Source organism: Pogona vitticeps, chromosome 4 (assembly GCF_051106095.1).
Source record: "Pogona vitticeps strain Pit_001003342236 chromosome 4, PviZW2.1, whole genome shotgun sequence".
NCBI classification, from domain to species: Eukaryota; Metazoa; Chordata; class Lepidosauria; order Squamata; family Agamidae; genus Pogona; species Pogona vitticeps.
The window spans coordinates 44,413,943-44,429,402 of record NC_135786.1 but is presented as its reverse complement, the minus strand read 5'-3'; the positions used below and the strand labels follow the sequence as shown (position 1 = coordinate 44,429,402).

At 39.7% G+C, this 15,460-nt stretch overlaps 1 protein-coding gene across 1 annotated transcript in view; it reads right to left on the bottom strand.

Moving 5' to 3' along the window:
* LAMB3 (laminin subunit beta 3) overlaps positions 1-15,057 on the bottom strand; it is a 63,948-nt gene extending 48,891 nt beyond the window's left edge. Inside the window, exons 1-3 of the mRNA XM_072997207.2 lie at positions 14,940-15,057; positions 12,850-12,901; positions 11,130-11,284 (exon numbers count right to left, since the gene is read on the bottom strand). Of these exons, the coding sequence (XP_072853308.2) occupies positions 11,130-11,284; positions 12,850-12,874 (180 nt within the window). The 5' untranslated portion in view covers positions 12,875-12,901; positions 14,940-15,057. The remainder of the gene's footprint in view (positions 1-11,129; positions 11,285-12,849; positions 12,902-14,939) is intronic.
* Positions 15,058-15,460: the final 403 nt, after the last annotated feature.

The following is a 15,460-nucleotide window of genomic DNA, read 5'->3' as shown; positions in this document are numbered from 1 at the left end:
TTTTCTATATGGCACACATGCATCACTTATATAATCAATCGTTAACACTACACAACACTCTGAGCTTAATGAACACTACTAGAAATAAGTACTCTTTGGATGTATTCACAAAGGCTTTCACAAGCACCAAAATAACTTCAAGAAAAAAGAGGAAAGTTTGAAACTCAACAAAACTTGGCTCCCAGCTCTCAAAAATACAGCGTGCAAAAGGTCAACGAACTCTACCCAGCCACAAGGACCAGGGATCACTACACACAAAAGACCAGCTAATGACACCCATTAACCACAGTGACGGATAATCTCTCCTTCTTATCACAACAATACACCCACAACAAGACACACTAATCATCCATCTACAGAAAAAGACAAAAACCCATCTCACAGCCATAAATACTCTACTCCCAAATCAACTACACCAGAGCACAGAGTGCTGTCCTCTGAAGATGCCGGCCACAGAAACTGGCAAAACATTAGGAAGAACAACCTGCAGAACACGGGCAAAGAGCCCGAAAATACTCTTTGGGTGTTTTTAGAAAACCTTCTATCATCTGTTTTAACTGGAAAGAATGCTTGTTACATTTTTCACTGTGTGTAATTGTTGTTGTTTAGTCGTTAAGTCGTGTCCGACTCTTCATGACCCCCATGGACCAGAGCACGCCAGGGCCTCCTGTCTTCCACTACCTCCCGGAGTTTGGTCAAATTCATGTTGGTTGCTGTGTCACCAGCTGCATACGACATATATTAGGTCATTCAACTAAACAAACGTCTAAGCACTCACACTGGTATCTAAATAGTCTAGTCTCTGCCTCACCTTGAAACATATTGTTTACTGCATGCACAGTGTCTACACAGAGCCTGTTTCACAACTCCGGTGTACCTGTGCAGGGTATTAGAGATCCTCTCTCCCAAATAGTGACGTTGACCAAGCCTGACTTAAAAGAATCCACATGGCATGTTCCCATTTAGCAGTGAGAGTGGGGAAAATGACTGAAATTTTGCCTCAAACACCCTCAAAATTGTTAAGATTGATATTAACTCTGAATCATTTCAATTCTGGCTAAAAGGATCAGATTTATTGTGTGATTTATAGGTTGGCATCTTTAGGAACTACCATGGAAAGAAATCAGCATGGGTTATTTATAAGTGGTGGACTTTGCTGTTTAAATCAACACTCTGATGTTTAACTTCCTGCTTTGCCACAGATTTATGACACGATGCAATAATAAAGTTCAGAGAGAACCTCAGATAAAGTCACATATGCAGAAGGAGCATTTGAGGACACTAGGATACTACCAGCAGTGGGCACTTTGTGCACATACTGTACTAAGGAATGTGCTACAGTTGAGTACATTAACTCACACAGTACATGCAGCAATTATGTTTTTAATCAAGTACTACAATACCATGAACTTTGAAAGTCTGAATTGTTAGGCTTCAGAGTTCAGAAACTCTCAGTCAGACGATAAGAGTTCTTCAGATTCTGCATAAACAGCCTGGTTCTATCCTCATATTAACAGAGTCTTGGAGTCTTTTGTCTCCCTAGCTTTTCTCTGAGAAATGTGCTACTTATATTTTGCTCCAAAGCACTTAAAGCACTCTCTGGGCAGTTTAAAATTTAATTATGCAGGCTACAGATCCCTTCCCCACCCCCCACAAACTGGGTATTCAATTTATCGACCTTGAAAGGATGAAAGGTTGAGTCAGCATTAGGCCAGCTATCTGAGCCTGTCAGAATCAAACTCAGGTCATGAGCAGAGTTTTGACTGCAGTCATCATTCTGTCAGAACCCAGACAAGCTGCCTGACTCCCTCTGGAATCCTATAGAGACACATAGATTTCCTCCCTCGCCCGCCCCCCTCGGCCAAGATCAGAATCCTGTTGATCACCAAAACTGGCATTTATCCCAATAAAGGGTTAATCCGAGAATGAAATCAAATACCTGTAATCAGACAATCATATTAGTGCTCATCTGTATCAAGATATAATAAGCCTTTTCACTGTTGCAATAATTCTAGGCAGCATCAACTTGTCTATCTATCAAGCTTTATTTACTTACATTGTTTCTAGGTTCCATATGCACAAAATTGCTTCAGAGTAGTTATCACAGCCCAATGTCTTACAGCCAGGTAAAAGCTGTAGTCACATATGCTTAAATATATGAAGACTGAACTTAAGCTATACACACATACTTACGGTAAGTAAAAAAAATATAGGAGCAAGATACAATCAAAAATATCAGAAATGATGTTTTAAGTCACATTCTCAAAATACAGGAGGACACAACCTGGGATGGGAGGAAACCATGGCTCCTTAAGAGGCCAGGTGCTTTTGCTTTCAGTTTTATTTTTGCTAGAAACATTCAAAAGAAAGGCATTCAAAATATAAGCTTCATGACCCCACAGCCAGGCAGGTTATAAAGCAACCCAAGCCTGAAGGTATAAATCAGTGATTCCCAATCCCAATATAAATTGCAAGGCTATAGTCCGGTCATGCTGACTGGTGAAATTTTTGACGGACTGGTGAGACATTCTAAAAAAATTTCAAGCTCTGGGGACGAATCATAGTAGCAATTCCAAGACATAGTTTTAAAGGGCACTTTACTTTCAAGGCCTTTTCCCTGGACCATTCATGATCCTTTTAAATTCTTATAGAACACCACATTTCAAAAATTAACAGTTCTACCAAGAAACTTAAATTAAGTGAAATGATATAACAAATTTACAGAAACAAGAATGCCCCTGTGATGCACGTTAGGCTAACAGATGCTGATCTTCCCAAAGTCCTCCTCTCAGCTAAAGGATGGAATAAGTATTTAAAGCAATCCTCCTTCATTATCCAAATCTTGTGCATGATCCAGAAGAATATAATAAGTTTGTGGTCTGAAGACATGCCTTTTCTAAGAGTAGCTTACATGTGTGTCTCCTACCATTTCCCCTGGCCAGACTCTGAAGATCTAGCAATTATTGTCTACATAATGATGCCGTTTGAACCTGATAAAGCTACCCTTCTAACCAATATTTCTTTTGGAAAACATTTAAGTGCTTGTCTCACAGAGCCTTCTTCACTAGCTGTGTCCCTTATATCATGAGCAAAGTTTTGAACAATGTGTTAAAAAAAAAACCCTGGCGAAACTATGGTGCACAAGTCAGCCATTCTCATGGAAATGTTATGCTGCTAAAGTGTAATGGGGAAAAACAGTGTGTCATACTTCTGTGCTAAAGAAATATGCATAAAGATTATAAGTTTGTTTAGCAGATTACAGCCTTAACAGATGGAATAAGCAGAAAACCCGGGAACTCTTGCTAAAGATTTGAACAGTACAGGTTACAACACATCCTTGTCAAAAGTGATGCAAACAAGGAGTGCCCTAATGGAAGGATTAGCTGTGGTTATGAAAAGATCCTGGCTCTGCTCTTCTGGGCATGTCAACTAAAGCTGTGTACTATTGTGATACTAGTGGGTGGAACTGAGTTTTCCTTAAAATCACTGCATGTAGGCATCTGTTCAATAAAATAACAATATTAATAACTTATCAGACACTGTTATTGAGTAGTGGGGTAGCCATTGTAGTCTGTTGCAGTTCAAACATCAAAAGCCTGGTTCCAACTGATAATTCCAGTTTATAGTAAACCATTTAGCAGTTGGTTTGGAAGTAAACCAATTAACACATGTAGTGTGATAAGAAACCACTGCCCTTATTCAAACCTCTAGTAACTGACTGGACTTCCCCTTGACCTCACCATCTATAATCCATTTAGCATTATCCTTCCTGGATAATGGAAGCTGTAATCTAATAACATCTGAAGGGCCAGGACTTCCTCAGCTGAAAGAGAGGGGAAAGCTATGTGGTCTTTGTACACAGTCTGAAGGCAAAGATGGGGGAAAACCTTATTAGGCCACTAAGTTGTAATTTTTAGTGGTCTAATAAAAGTATTAGCTTCCCCAATTCTGATTTCAAAACATATCTTCAGTGAGTTTCTTCAGAAAAAAGTTCCAAGTTCTTTAAAACTGCTTCAAAGTACTATCGTTGTTGCTTATTACTTTTATAATTCAATTCACCTTCCCACTACTAGATAGTGCTCAATATGTCATGTAATCATGAAACGTAATAAAAACAATAGTAGAAACAGATTCAAAGATAACGTCACAAAAATCAAATAAAACAAAGACCATAAACAACATTAAAATCAATAAATCTACAAACAATTAAAATCATGCCAATACATTAAGCGTTGTATGCACTCACACTTAATGTAAGCATCTAAACTATGCATAAATGAGTGAGCATGTTTAGCACAGTAGCTGAGGTAGATCAAGTTCCCCAAGCACTCCGTGATACTTCTTTACTTGACTTCCCCAACTACATACATAGCTCTCTTGTCCTGCCATATCTCAGATGATAAAACCATCTTCTCACTCTTGTGATTATCATGTGTTAATAATCTCTCACTGCCAGGCAAGATAATCATTGGAGTGAATGTCCTTGACCTAAGACAACATCTTAATACATAAGGCCTCCAATAAGATAAACACTGAGAAAATTAGCCACATGAGTTCATACATAAGCCTCCAAGATTATCTCCTTGACCATGAAAAGTTGAGAGGGTGAGAAGGGCTTCACAAAAAAACAAAAAATTGAACTGAGTATTATCATATATGGGTTTTTACAAAATCAGGAAGGTCAAAATGTCATCATGCTATCTAATCACTGGTTTAAAGATAGCTGCAAGGCCTACATTGACTAGGGCATCTAGGGCATCATTAAAGGTGGGGAAACAGAAGTAGCAGTTGATTGTATTGGTTAGTTCTATAATCTAGTATGTCACTAGAGCTGCCATATTAGTGTGACTCCTGAACCCTTAACCCTAATGCAAAGAGGCAATGTGGGGATCCTGTGATAACTTGAGGACAAACTAAACTACAACGTATACTACTAATTTCTTAGTCTTTCAAAGTGTACAGGACACTTTATTGTTCTTGCTGCAGCAACCTGTCCTCTCAGAAATGGTGGTGAGAGGGAAGAGCAAGATCTCAGGAGCCCCATGTTCAATTACCATTCAGTCATAAAGTTCACTGGGTTGCCTTACACTAGTCACTAAATGTCAGCCCAACCTACTCTGCAAAGTTACTATGAAATTAAAATGAGAGTAGAATAACCATGTACTTTCCCCTGAGCTCCTTGGACAAATGAAAGGACAAACATTTAATGAATTATTTCCAGTGTTCTGTTTTCCCTCAAGCACCCTGGAGGAATAAGCAAATAACAAAACCTACATATATATTTAGATTTGTATCAGACATCCTCCTTTGGGTGTCCTTACTAGAGATGGGAGTATTCATATTTGTATACAAATATCCCCCACAGGTGGAAATAATGAGGGTCTGGCCCCATTGGGTTGGACTGTCCACTCACCATTTCACTGCCATTGTCCACAATAGATTAGCCACTCCACTTTTTTTCCTGCTTTCTTACTCATAATACTAGAACCTGAAGTCATTCACTGAAGTTAAATGGTGGGGACTAGGACAGACACATAGATATAATTCTTCACACAAACATAGTTAAACTGGATCACTTTCATAAGGTCCAGTTTTGGTGGCCAGCAATTTAGATAACCTTAACTGAATTAGACAAATTCCCCCTTACCATTAACAGCTAAAAGTATAGCTAATGGCATTATATATCTAAATGTTCGATGCTGGGAGGGTGTTAGGCTGCTTGCAGCCTTCCCATAAGCACCTGGCTAGCCAGTGAGGAACCAGGATGCTGGTCAAGATACACCTTTGGTGTGATTCTTATCCTGCGATTAACACTCACCTTAGGACAGTTTTCCTGACACCCAACCTCATTCAGCAGCAAGTTTTGTCCTGGCACTTAACTTTTATTTGTACAGTCATCCTATTGATTTCTCACTCGTGTCTTATTGCATGTATGCCATTTTGCTGTCTCTGCTTTAACTGGATGTTTTAAATATTCTTAAATATTATATGTTTAAGCTGCTTTAAAAACATAGGTTAAAAGGCAAATGGATGTCCCTCTCCCTCCATATAAGATAAAACAAGCTACATCACAGCCAGAAATTCAGAAGAGGAAAACTTCCATGTGGCTATATCTATAAGCTAGAAAATAATCCTATCTTGTGGAATTCCTGTTATCCTATATCTGTTAAATGAATGTTTAAAAAATGGCAACCTTGACTATCTCCCTATGAAAATACAAATATGCATATCAACCTATCTTTTATTCAGGCTGGAATTTCTCTATTAGCAATTAAGGCTTTGAGACCATATGCTTCCAGATCGTTGACTGTTGTTAATGCTTCTTCTCTGTGTAAGTTCCAGGAGCAGAGGCATAGGCTGCACTTTGTATCCACCACAGGGCCACAGGCTGCCACTGTGGTGGGTACAAAGTATAAAGGTGAGAAGGAATCATAGCCAAAATATAGAGGCAGCAGCTGAGGTTGGAGTGCTTCCATCAACAAGGAACTTTACAGAATTGCAAAATACTTTGGGACACAAAACACACTCACACTTTGGGACACGTCTCAGATTGGCACTAGACTCAGACATACACATTGGTCAGCAGGGCAGAGTGTGTAGAAAGCAAGCACAGAGGTTGAAGAAAAGAAAAGCAAGCTCTGTAACTTTCCCTATTTGGCCCCCAAAAAATGGGAACATGAAACATAACCTCATCCTTACAGTTTGGTCAGGAAGCTTCTGCCCAGAAACAAGTATCAATTTTGAGTCACACAGCACGGCCTCATTAAACATCTCTTCTAATAAAGGGAAGAGGTTAATCCATGCGAAATATGCACTAGCTTGTAATATCCTTGGTTCCTCAAATCCATCCAACCTTATGTCAATATTATACTCCAGGTCAATCAAGTTATTTTGATGCCTGAGGCAGAAACCTCACAACTGAAATTCTTCACTATCTTCATGCTCATAAGAATGTTATCATAATAAACAAATTTTCAATGAAGTAGGTGTGTACTTGTTTCTCAGCATGTGGGCAAAAGAAGGGCAAAAAGAAGCAAAAGTCAAAATATTGTTTCACTTTAAAGTCCAACAATTTTAGTTCAGTGTGAGCTTTTATGGATCAAAGTCTGCTTCTTCAGAAGTGCAAATATACCTGTGTATATTAAATTTTTAATCTTCAACATACTACAGAATTTTCTTTTTTTCTTCCTTTGTGAACATAATAAATTAAATACCAAAAAAAAAAAAATCTATTGTTCTTTAATGATATTCAAAATCCATTGCATGGCACATCTCCTTTTGCTTCTCCTATCAATGGCTGTGCTGGCCCTGACTATATTAATTTGAATCCCCCCTGCCCCTGCTTTTTGCAACATTTTGCAAAATTAAAAGGTAAACAGATGTAAGACAAAACCACTAATTTCCATTCTTTCATCCATGTAGGCCTTGAGTTTCAAGAGAAGAGAAAAACTAAATTACAGGCAACCCTAAACAATAGAAGACGGAAGGAACAAAAGGAAGAGGAGCAAAATACAGGACAAGGGTGGGCAATTACAGCCCTCCAGGTGCTTTTTCAAACCTACAATGCCTATAATCCATATCAGTATAGCCAATGGTATGGAATGATGGAAGCTAAAATTCTAAAACATTAGTTGCACACTTGAAATATAGAAAAACCTAGGGGAAAAGAGGAACCTAAAAGAAGGACCAGTAGCTTGAGGAAAGGATACAAGGAACTGAGACAATGAGGGACCAATCACAGAGGAGGAGGAATAAAGAAACTTTGTAGGACTAAAGGTAGAAGATGCTGTAGCCTGTGGAAGGAGAGTTGGAGGAGCAGAGAGTAAAGAAGCTAAAGGTGCTCAGTTTATAGCTAGAATTCCCTGTGCCCTTAACATGAGGCAGTCTCCAGCTGTAGCTTCTAGTACAGTTGTTCCCAACTTTAGGTCCCCAGATGTTCTTGGGATACAACTCCCAGAAATCCTGCCTAGCATAGCTAGTGGTAAAGGCTTCTGGGAGTTTTAGTCCAAGAATATCAGGGGACCCAAGGTTGCGAACCACTGTTCTAGTGTCACTAGTATCTTCTTAGAAATCGCAACATTAATAGAGCAACACAGGACATGGATAGGCTGGCAAACACTGGATTTCATACACCCATCAGGCAACTCTCCACCTACAAGCCTTAACATATTCTTTTTTGTATCCAGAGATCATTTATAGGCATAAGAAAATAGCACTGTGCCAACCACTGTCCCTAAATTTAAGGGTCTAGACTGCTTTGAAATGTAACCATTTAGCTGTCATTCCATGCAGTCCAAATCAGAGATTATTATGGTCTGTCTGAATTGTGGACATCCCAAATGGCAAAGGAAATCTTCCAAAGCCTTATTCAGTTCTATTCAATATTTCCTGCAAAGAAGTCATTAGCCAGTAAGATCCATATCATTACCATTGTGAACCTTAGTAAAAAAAATAAATATATAGTGTTAACACTGAACTGCTGGAAGTATGTCACAGGTCAACCACCCTTTGAAAACCTTTAACCCACTTATCCTTGGCAAGGTGACTAAAGGGTATATGGTCTTGTTTTTTAACTTTTGATACTGATTTACCCAGGAGCTACTTTTGACTACACATATGCAATTCTGTCTGTACACAGTTAACGAAAAAAAAAACACACACAAGGATGTGGTCTTAGTTCATTTTACATAGGCCTGCAAATCAGTTTTCCTTCCCATTTTTGACCCTCATTCCTCAGATTCCTTCCTGAAGTCCATTTTAAACATGATGCCAGCAGCCTTTAAGCAAATTGATGAAATTCTTTGGGAGAAAAAATGATTCCGCTTTCATAAATAATCTCCACCTCCATGAAGTCATTCACAGGCCTTTTTTCTCAGTCACAAGTATGGCATCGGTATCATGACTGGCTCAAGACATGCTTGAAATATGCAGTTGCTTTGCTCTGCAGTTTTGTCAGCTTCTTAGACTGCCTGGGCCAGCACCGCATAAAATCCAGGGGGGAAAAAGTCAGGAATATTAATGCCAAGATTTTATTTTCCTCAGCTGCTAATTGCATTTGTTCACCCTCTTTAGGTACTTAATAGCAATACAATCAAAGAGAATACAGTACGTGAATGTTATGACAATAGAACTATTTAGAATACAGAGAAGAGAGAGATGGATGGACTGGAAGTAGAATCCCAACCCCACTGAAGAGATTTTAAGAGTATGCAGATGGCCCCTGGACCCTTAGTCACTTATATTGGGCTTAGTTTTTCTTTAGTTTTATATATACAACAGGGAGAGCTGTAAAAGCAGTGCAGCGTAATGGTTAGAGTGCTGGGACTAAGACTTGGAATATCCATGTTACAGTCATGAAACTATGTGTGGGGCCATGGGCCAGTCACTCTCTCAAACTGACCCACCTCACAGAGTTTTTGTGAGACTGGACTAGAGAGAGGAAAAGCCTGGTGTCCTGCCCTGTACTCAGTGGAGGAAGGGCAAAATGCAAATATACATAAGAAAATATGTATATATGTATGTGTATGTGTATACGCACACACACACACACACACACACACACACACACACACACACAGAGAGAGAGAGAGAGTACATGGCTGGTTCACACACAGAGAGTGTAAGGTGTGCAGGAGAGGGTAGCCTATATATATATACACAAGCCTGTGGTGAGTTCCTGTGCACCAGTTGATAGGCTACCCGCTCCTGCACACCTTACACTCTGTGTGTGTGAACCAGCCATGCACGTACCTGCCTGCACATGTATTCAGTAGCTGATTAATGGGAAAAGAATGACAAGAGGCAGCTCTAATACAAGTGGAGCAACAGCCAGAATGGAATGAATTAGAACTAAAGCTAGTGTGCTTTTCTTTTCAAGAAGGTCAGAGGTGGGCAATGGTACTGCCAACATTGCCTCAACAATATTGTTTGCAGTCTCTGCTGCCTGAGGGATTTTAGACATTGTAGTTCAAAATAGTCTCCCACCCCGCCCCAAATTAGAGAATACTAAAGCCGAATATAGGATAGTGAATTAATCTGGACAAATGCACATCCTTAAAGCCCCTAACTGCTGCACAACTCACATACAGAAAAGCAGCAGTGGGGTTGCCTGCCCCATTATCACCACCACAAAGCTCCTGGTGCCTTAACAGCTCCCTCATACCTAAGGATTCAACTAGGTTAAAAAAAAATAAGTTTTGCAAGAAGTTTGTGTCCTGAAGAAAGCTTCTCTAGCTGTGTACTCACTTGGTTGATATAAATATTAAAGGAACATTTATCCTTTCAGCAAAAATTGCCAGCCCTGTATTTGTCTCTTGTAGGCCTCAGCTGTTCTCCAAGGTCTTCAAGGTGACATACAGACACACATGCCCCTTTCTCTTTTACCCTCACAACAGTCTTGTCAGGTAGATTAGGTCAAGAAAGTATGAGTGTCCAAAGTCACCCAGTGAGTTTCATGGCTGAGCATGGATTTCAACTCAAGGCTCTGGATTCTAGTCTAACACACTAACCACACCATTGCAGTAGCTTTTCAGGTGAGCAAGGCACAGAAATATTTGTTGTTCATGAAGGAGGAACCTATGTCCTGCATTGCACTGCACTCTGAGCACTACAGGAATAAGTCTTTCTCCTCAGCTAACCATGGCCCTTTGTGCTTCTCCTGCAGGACACAGGCCTTCTTCAACCATATGCTGTTCCCACTGTGAGCATACTTAGAAGGCAGTGCCTAGTCCCATCCCTTTTTGTCTCTATGTTCTTCAAATATCCAAACTGTTTACTGTTTCATTTTAAATGTTTTTAATAACACAATGCAAGCGTTACCTGTGCTGTGGCAGCTGCTGATACTATTAACATTAAATAATCATGAGGATTAAAACTTTAATATAGATATACCATATCCAGAGCAAATAGAGAAGCTCATGTCACTCATATTCTCCAGGAAAATCACTTTTGATTCCACTTATAATCCCTCCAAAGTCCCATAGCATTATCATCAAACTGAATCATCCTACCACACTTCTTAGAGTTTTTTTTAAAAAAATAGCAGTAGTTCCTTATTGGAAACAGTATCTAATCTGTTTGGCATAAACATAAAGCTTCTGCCAGTATTAGGAAACATTTGTCTTACATACTTGCCCATATGGAGTGCAGTAGGTTTCAGGCTGGACAAGCCCACAAGTAGAAGAAGCTTTCAAGTGATGGATTCTTCCCATCAGAAGGTCTCGCACAGGTGGATAGCAAGCCCCATGCGAGCAAGTATTCTGTGCTGCCAGAAATTGTGGGGAAGCTAGGAAAAACATAGGAACCAGATTTTAATAATGTCTTTAAATGAGACTGAAAGAAGACCATAAAAGCCAACATTGATCAAGTTGATATATAAATCTTGTGTGCTTCACCAGAGATGCCACAAAAACTGGTGTGGTATAATCTGCTAGATGTCTAAGAAGATTGCAGTCTAAGAGTCAGGGCCACCTGAGCCAATATCAGGCCAGCTGAAGCTGTATGGAAACCAGTTTAAGGCTGTGGAAATAACTTAGAACCACTTTCACCTTGGCCTAACTTTGTTACCATCATTATTACTATGGCCCTTGGCTGGAGGAGGTTACTGTTCTTCTGGCAGATGTCTGAAATCTGTGAAGAGGAGGGGATGTGCTGGCAGAGAGCCTTGTGCTTAGTCTTGATCTCTTGTTAACTACCATGTCTTTAAGTCATGATTATGCTGTAGTGTAGGAATTAGGAACTCTATGACTGAAGCTCACACCTCTAATCACTTATGTGGTCTTAGGATAGTCACCAAGGATGGACAGTCTTATTTCTGTTGAACATTGCCTTTTCTGTGAGATAAGCTGTTGGGAGACACATGCAGGTACTGAACACTGATGAAGCCCATGTTAGATGTGGCCAGAGTGTTAAAACAGGTGAGATCAACCACTCACTTTTTTCTGTCTCTCTCTCTCTCTCTTTTTCTCCTGTAATGCATTTGAAGCAATTTGAATATTCAACTTATTAAATAAATAAGTTTGTCACATTGGTCTAGTTGGATACAGTATTTCTTTCACCCAGTAACTTGATTTTCAAGAAACGGGTTGTGCATATTAAAAGTCCAGAAAATTATCTTTTCAAGATTTTTTTCCTTTAATGCTGGTAGCACTGCTGTAGCACATTCATCCAAGGAATTTTTCAGAGAGGGGAAGGAACCCTGTTTGATTGTTTCTTGTGCAACAGGCCACCATGTGAGCAGAGTGACATTTGTGGATCTTGCACAAACAGTGGTCCAGTACTTCCTTGTACAAGCAGAAGTCCCATTGTCATGAGTGGATATGCTTTGTGATCTCTACCTGGACAGTGGAGATCAGGTAGAGATTGCATATAGTTACTGTCACCAGTGTATTATGCTCCATAAGTCATCAACAGGTTAACACCAACAGCTTTTACCATGCTGGCTTATTTTATGTCCTGTTTCATTCGCATAATTTTACCAAGATCCAGATGATTCCACCTCCCATATTTTCTCATGCCTTCATCCATCTTTTTTTTTTTCACTCCTCTTTGATAATGAACTAAAGACAGAATGGCTGCAGAAGGACTTTTGACTTAATGGTCTTGACAACACATTTGATTGTAGTCAATTTCAAGCACAAATCTTATGCAAGCATCATTTGAAACAGAATTTATTTATTTATTTATTTATTTATTTATTTATTTATTTATTTATTTATTTATTTATTTGATTTATTTGATTTATACCCCGCCTATCTGGACTACGAGTCCACTCAGTGTATTTAACATTAATAAATAAGTGAATTTGAAGTTCCTTTTCCTAAAAGGGATATATGCTTAAAGGCCACTTACCCAGGAGGAGGAGAAATATCCACATTATGAAATTTCAAAAAGCTGAAGATCTCTGTGAAATAAGAGGCGGGGGGTGAGGAGAGATCAGTGACACAAGTGAGGGGAATGGCAAAAGCAAAGCAGCACTGCTGTTTTACAACGGTATCATTATGATATGGTGGACCAGTCTAGAACTGCAAACAGTCAGTAGGTTCTACTTTAGAAAAATGCTAGTCTGATGTGGCAAGAAGTCAGAAGACACACAAAACACACCTTGTGACTCCATACAGATTTCCTCTGAACGTCAGGGCTTTTAGTGAAGGAAACTGAACAGTGTGCAAAAGGAAGGGCATCACAGGCAGAGGTGTCCATATTACTGAAAAGATGGAGAGACCCATTCCCAGAATTGCAGTGTCTGCTGCCTCAGAATATATGGATGCCCTTGACAAACTGTCCAGTCGTGTCCGACTCTAGGGGGCGGTGCTCATTCCCGTCTCCAAGCCGTACAGCCAGCGTTTGTCCGTAGACAGTTTCTGTGGTCACATGGCCAATGCAACTAGACATGGAACGCCGTTACCTTCTCACCATGGTAGTACCTATTTATCAACTCGCATTTTACATGCTTTCAAACTGCTAGGTTGGCAGGAGCTGGGACAAGCGACACGAGCTCACTCCGTTGCATGGATTCAAACTGCTGATTCTTCAACCTTGCAGCCCAGAGTACTTTTAATGATACAATACAGTGGTGCCCCGCATAGCGACTTTAATCCGTTCCAGGAAAAACGTCGCTATCCAGAAACATCGCTAAACGGAGTGTAAAACCCCATAGGAATGCATTAAACTCTGTTTAATGCGTTCCTACGGGGGGAAACTCACCGGTAAGCAAAGATTCCCCATCTGGCCGCAATTTTCGCTGCCTTGGTAAGCGAGGGCAGGGCGCAAAAACGCTGCGGCCGGCCATTTTCATGATCCGGTGGCCATTTTGGAACCGCTGATCAGTTGTTTCCCTAACATCGCAATGCGAAGATCGGTAAGCGAAACGCTTACCGATCATCGCAATGCGATGTTTAGCCTATTAAAACATCGCAATGCAATTGTAAAAACAATCCTAAAATCCACATCACTATGTGGATTTGTCGTTAAACGGTGCGCTCGTTAAGCGAGGCACCACTGTATTTCTGTGTAACAGGATACAGAACAGTATACAGTATATACAGAGCATTTGATGACACACTAGATTGCGATAGAACGAACTCTTTCTATATATATCTATATATCTGTATTTTTATATATATGGCTCACTCATATATAGCTGAGTGAGCCATAACCAGAAATAGGAAAATTAACTTTTTGGACTACAACCCCCAGCAAACCACATTGTTCACATATACGTTTATGTGTATCCCATGTGTGACCAGGCCATGGATGTGCAGAGCACAACAAGTTTTCTCTGTTATACCTGTTTAATTAGAAAAAGACTGCTTCCTAAAGACAATATTTCAACTGCATACTCTTTAGCTTCCAAATCATTAGTTTCTTCTCAGTTCACCTTTCACCTGTTTGCTTTTGTTAAAAATCTCTGAATAAATACTTCCTTACAAAGATAAGACTCACTAAAGCAGTAATAGCCTGAAGTTGATGTTTCATTCTATTCTTTCCAAGGAACAAAAAGTACTACATTTGTATACAGCCTTTGGAGAACCCGACTAGTCAGAGATTACTTTGCTATAATGGGACTTTCATTCGTAAATTAAGGTATAACCACAGAGCACACAGATAACTCTTGAAGGTGAAGATATAAAGCAAGTAAGCAATCTGCTTTTGAAATCTGTACCTGGAGCGTGTACTGTTTTTCGCTTCTTTTAATGCTTTTTTTTTCCTGTCTGCTAACCTTGATTCTGGATAATAAAAATTCCCTTGCTTTTCTGGAAGGTTAGGAAGGACAAGTGAATCAAAGCCAAGAATTCAGTTTTGTTCTCAAATCCATTTAATCATGAGCTGAGACTCCACTAAAAGCATATCAATAATATCTCGAATAAAGTCCAGAAATGCTTTGGCGCAGATGCTACAGCACCCGGGATTTAGAGCACTAAGTTTCCCACTGTACTTACCAGTCCTTTGTTAAATCATTCCTTCTCTTGCTTGCAAGGGTCAACTTCAATTCTTCACCTGGTCTTCTGTGCCGTTGTTTTTCGTTTTTAAGCATGCCTCACCTTGGGAAGTAAGTTCCTGTGGGTGTAGCAAAAATGATAAAAGGAGTGATTCAAGGATCTCTTCAGACAGACACACCCATTTTCTGTACAACTCATTATTCCTCCTAGACAGTGAGCACATGTCGGATTCACCGCACAGTAATTGTTTCAGCTAAGAAATGGATAGAAGTTCTTTACACGGGCAATGAGGCAAAAGCAAAATGCTCTGTTTCTCTCTCTCTCTCCCTCCCTCTCTCTCTCTGTTAGACATTTTAAAAAATAATTCTGTTGAGCACTAAAAAAATGATTGTGCTGGGCATTCTTAAAATACGTGATGGAGAGCATGTTGGTTTTGCTTCATTGCACCTCCAGCAGAGATAGCCACCAAGTCAAAAGAAAATATGTTAATGCCAGAAAAGCTACACATGACTTTTTCCTCC